This window comes from Nematolebias whitei, chromosome 15 (genome assembly GCF_014905685.2).
Source record: "Nematolebias whitei isolate Nwh7 chromosome 15, NemWhi1, whole genome shotgun sequence".
Lineage (NCBI taxonomy): Eukaryota > Metazoa > Chordata > Actinopteri > Cyprinodontiformes > Rivulidae > Nematolebias > Nematolebias whitei.
Window position 1 is genome coordinate 30,523,550 of NC_056512.1, and position 4,307 is coordinate 30,527,856.

The 4,307-nt window shown below is 39.7% G+C and overlaps 2 protein-coding genes across 5 annotated transcripts in view; one reads left to right on the plus strand and one right to left on the minus strand.

Moving 5' to 3' along the window:
* The window catches only part of LOC119420977, a 1,548-nt gene extending 650 nt beyond the window's left edge, over positions 1-898 (minus strand). Inside the window, exons 1-4 of one of the 4 annotated variants that reach the window (XM_037688363.1) lie at positions 745-898; positions 610-665; positions 129-509; positions 16-47 (exon numbers count right to left, since the gene is read on the minus strand). In XM_037688363.1, the coding sequence (XP_037544291.1) occupies positions 16-47; positions 129-509; positions 610-665; positions 745-767 (492 nt within the window). In that variant the 5' untranslated portion in view covers positions 768-898. Of the gene's footprint in view, positions 1-15; positions 510-609; positions 666-744 lie in introns of all 4 variants that reach the window. The other 3 variants (XM_037688366.1, XM_037688365.1, XM_037688362.1) reach the window with 3 other exon arrangements.
* A 2,201-nt stretch (positions 899-3,099) lies between these two features.
* LOC119421149 (ankyrin repeat and SAM domain-containing protein 4B-like) overlaps positions 3,100-4,307 on the plus strand; it is a gene marked incomplete at its 3' end in the record, with an annotated part of 2,842 nt that continues 1,634 nt past the window's right edge. The window contains exons 1-2 of the mRNA XM_037688539.1: positions 3,100-3,132; positions 3,679-3,686. Coding sequence (XP_037544467.1) covers positions 3,100-3,132; positions 3,679-3,686 — 41 coding nt within the window. The remainder of the gene's footprint in view (positions 3,133-3,678; positions 3,687-4,307) is intronic.

Below are 4,307 nucleotides of genomic sequence, written 5' to 3' on the forward strand. Positions count from 1 at the left end.
CCTCACTTGATTATCCTGGACAGGTGGGTACTGGATTGTTGGTTGCCAAATTTCATTTCCCTGACCAAGTGACACTGCAGAACTTGGAGATTGCACATTTACAGGTGGGTACTGGATTGTTGGTCGCCTCACTCGATTATCCTGGACATACCACACTGCAGTACCAGAGGGTGCAGAACTTGGAGATTCAGCATTCACAGGTGGGTACTGGATTGTTGGTTGCCCCACTTCTTTACCCTGGACAGATTCCACTGCAGCACCAGAGGGTGCAGAACTTGGAGATTCAGCATTAACAGGTGGGTACTGGACTGATGGTTGCCAGATTGAGCTGGGCACATTTTGGTCAAAGTCAACATTGAAGCTAGGTGCTGGTGCTCCTGGAGGCGTGTACAAGCCTGTGTAGATATAACTACTTTGCTGGTTTGCCGAGGACTCTCCACCCTCAAACTCTAAATCATGGTCATCATCTTCAAAATTTTGATCTGATATTGAGGTTCGAAAGCTTCCATCTGCAAGATTTATAAGCATTAGAATGAGATTTTAAAATTCAAAGGATTTAAAAAAAAAAAAAAAAAAAAAAAAAAAAAAAACACCCCACACACCCCTTACCTTTTGCAATTTGAAATCCAAGACTGCCATCTAGGAGTAAATACATCCAAGAAATCCTGGGGGGAGAGAAAATTCACCATGTTTTAAGCTCCTTAAACATATAAGCAAGCAGATAAAATAAATAAATGAGCATACCACAAAAGGAGTGCAGGAGTCATGGCAATCAACTGAAAAGCAGCACCCAGTACTTTTCATACACTTCAGCCTAAACCAAACAGAGCAGGAGTAGACTTGAGTAAAACTCTGTCCTGTACCACTGACCCTCCCGTCTCTTCCTTATATTTGTTCCCTATTTGTTACCAAAGGGAGCGTCAACAGCTGCTGCAGGCAGAGCAATTGGAGCTAATTGTTTGCAGGTGTGGCAGCTGAGCAACACCAACTGCTCAACACCTACAGGATCAATACTAGTAGAAATAGGAGAACCACCAACATTAGAAAGGATCAGTTGGCTTTAAACTATTGGCCAAAATGTAAAAGGTCATGAATAACAACAAAAACAAAGATGTGCTAAAATCATGCTGGGAAAAAGACAAAAACAAAAAAAGTTTTGGTAGGGTCATGAACCACAACTACCACAACCAACCATACATTCACGGATGCTTACAGAACCAATAATATATTTGAAAATATTATACAAGAAGAAAGGAATCAAAAATATGTTGAATTCAGATACAGTTATAGAATATATTATGGATATGTGACAAGCTGTACACCGATGCCACTCATCACTGAGGGATTTGAATAGTGAATGTTTGTCATTTTTGAGATGAGTGTTTTTCTGGACTGAACCTGAACAGGTAAACCTAAATGTTTTTAGGGCAAGTGGGTTGGATTTACATTGTGCATAAGAACTGAGCTTGTTTTCTTTCCCACTTGTCCGAAGCAGCGTAGAGTGACAGTCTTGGCAAGCAAAGGAAACTATCCAACACCAGGTGTAATGGTGAAGCTAGGGGGTGCCAATGGTGGCCTTGGCCACTTTACATTAATTTTCAACCACCCCAATCATTTGAGGAAATTACTTTTAAGCAATATAAAAAAAACTAGAAAGCATAGCTTTCTCAAAATATTGTGGTAACTGATCCCCCACCCCAAAACACACACACATACGATGGCAGACATTTTGGATTTTGATGTGGCAACCCAATTTTTCATAGTGACCTGTCTTTACACCTAAATGCAGCAGCACACCAAAACAGAATTAGGCATGTTGCTTTTTTATTTTATCCAGCTCGGAAAATGGATGGGTGGATGGAGGATAGTTACAAGTCCCTTCTTGGTTCTGCTTCAGGCTCAAACATATATACAGATGCATCAAAGAGTACAACATTCATTGTTCCTGAGTTTGGACTGAAAGTCGGAAAAGTTGCATCATTGTTGTTCACATCCTATACCAGTTGGTGGTATAATGCACCAAATTGTTGTTTACCGACCGCCAAAGAAAATCCAAAGAAGAAGAAAACCACCCACTACTTGGGGTCAGCTTCATGTCTACGTTCAGGAGGATCTCTTAAATAGAGCTTCTAGTGACATAGTGACAAATATTTACGCCGACCTAATATAAATCCTTAATTTTGCACATAAGACAAGATTTTTAATTACCCCCCCCCCCCCCCCCACACACACACACACACAATATTATTGCATGAACAGTAGCTATTAAATAAAGAAGCATTTCACAAACCAGCTTGAAGATGTACATTTAGACTAAAACTATTACAAGTGTTTTAAAATTACTTTGACCTTGATAAAATCCATTTCAGTTATTTTTTTCCAGTAAAAGATGAATGAATGTATCATGTTGCATGTTTTGGTTGTTCCTCTGCTTTGACACACGGGCAATTCTAGGATGTGACCTTTTAGAGGTGCTTAACCTCCAGTACTGACAATGGCTCTTGGCTTGAACAACGAACCTTATGGTGTGGTTTGTGAGAAGCGTATGGCGCCTGGTATTCCCAGGTGTTCTCTCATCCAGGTAATAACTAGGCACATCCCTGCTTAGCTCCTGAGATCAGATGAGAACGGACGTGTTCAGGGCGGTATGGACGCAAACGAAGAGCCCAGTCACAAACAGGACTTTTAAAGGATCATAGCAAACAAAGACTAAATTATGCAACCAGAAGTTGCAACATGTATCTACTTAGAAATCACACAAAACAAAGCACATCTAGATTCAAGTACTGATCTTTAATTGAACTTAATTTTGACCAAAAATGGAGGATTTATTTGCAGTTACCTTCGTACAGACAAGGATTTTATCACTGTTGTATTCAGTGACTCATGAGGTCAGCCACCAGCCTTTATCCATCTCTTACATTGTTCCAGACTCCGTTTAGGTTTTGGAAATGGAATAAACTGTATTCCAGCCTCTTAACGCTCACGATAACGGTGTTTGAATTACATGTTCTCCACTGACATTTAACCATTTCTTTCTGATGATTTTTCATGAAATTTTCATGACTGCAAAGCATTTGTAATACAAAACCCCCGACAATGTTGGAGGAAAAGGAGGTGCAGCTCCTGCAGGTAAGGGCCATTTCACTTCTGCACAAATTGAGGTCGCCGATTGGTCTGTTGCTGACTAGCCTACTGGATTGATTGCCATGTGGCGCAGAGGATCTGACTCATGCAAAAAAATCATAGATTTTACTGGCCTGTTTAAGAGTGATATTTATTCCATATTTTTTCCAAATTTATTACAGTTTTTTTGGTGAATCTAAGATTTGAGAAGTAAGATTCCTGACAAAATCCTAATGATGGTTTCTTTATTTTTAGTTAAAATTTAGGGGTGTTTGAGCATCTCCCAAAAGAGGCTAAAATCGCCACTGTTGACACACCTGGTTTGAATAATTAATCTGGTTTCTGCAGAACTTGACCAGCTGAAGATCCGCAAAGCAACTATAATATGCAAGATGGCTGCCCCAGAGGACCAGAATTGGACACCACTGCTTAGAGAAACCATAAAACTACGAGTAACTTTTTGTATTACTTGCTTCCAGAACCTCCAGACAAGTCCAACCTCATTTAATCTTTACAATTTTGTTGTCTTCTTTTGGGTGCTCCCTTCTTCAGTCGCCACAGTGAGCTAATTGCATGAAGATCTGGCAATTGTTGTATGCCAGCTGTCCTTCCTGATGTACCCACTGACCACCCAGATACCACAGCCCTTTGGAGCAGATGGGGGTGAAGGACCCAGAGTGGGACAAAAGAAAGAGGAAGCAAATGGGAGTGCTTCATCTTCCCTACCTAAATTTTGATGTAACAATCAGGGGATTTGAACCGGCAACTTCCAGCTCACAGCATTGCCTTCTTTAACCAATGAACAACTTTAGAATAAAGATTTTAAATATTTGTAACATGGGAAGGAAGACATTTTGCACATGTCTTTTTTATTTAACAAAGCTGCGTGATCAAGAGCATGATGCTTAACTAAAACTTTCATGGTAATAAATAATCACAAGTTCACAACAAAAACATCTCGTTTGTATTTACACAGTTCTGTTGCACCTTAGTCCATACGGATTCATCACAGATTGAATTTTAACACCATACAAGTTTTTTTAATTCCTTTAAATTGTGGAAATTACTTGTGGAGAGGTTTGCAGGATCATCTTTACTAACAAGAAATCAAGCAGTTGCTATTCAAGGTACTTTCTTTACAGAAGACTCCAGATTTTAAATGTTTGTCTTTAACTGTGCTG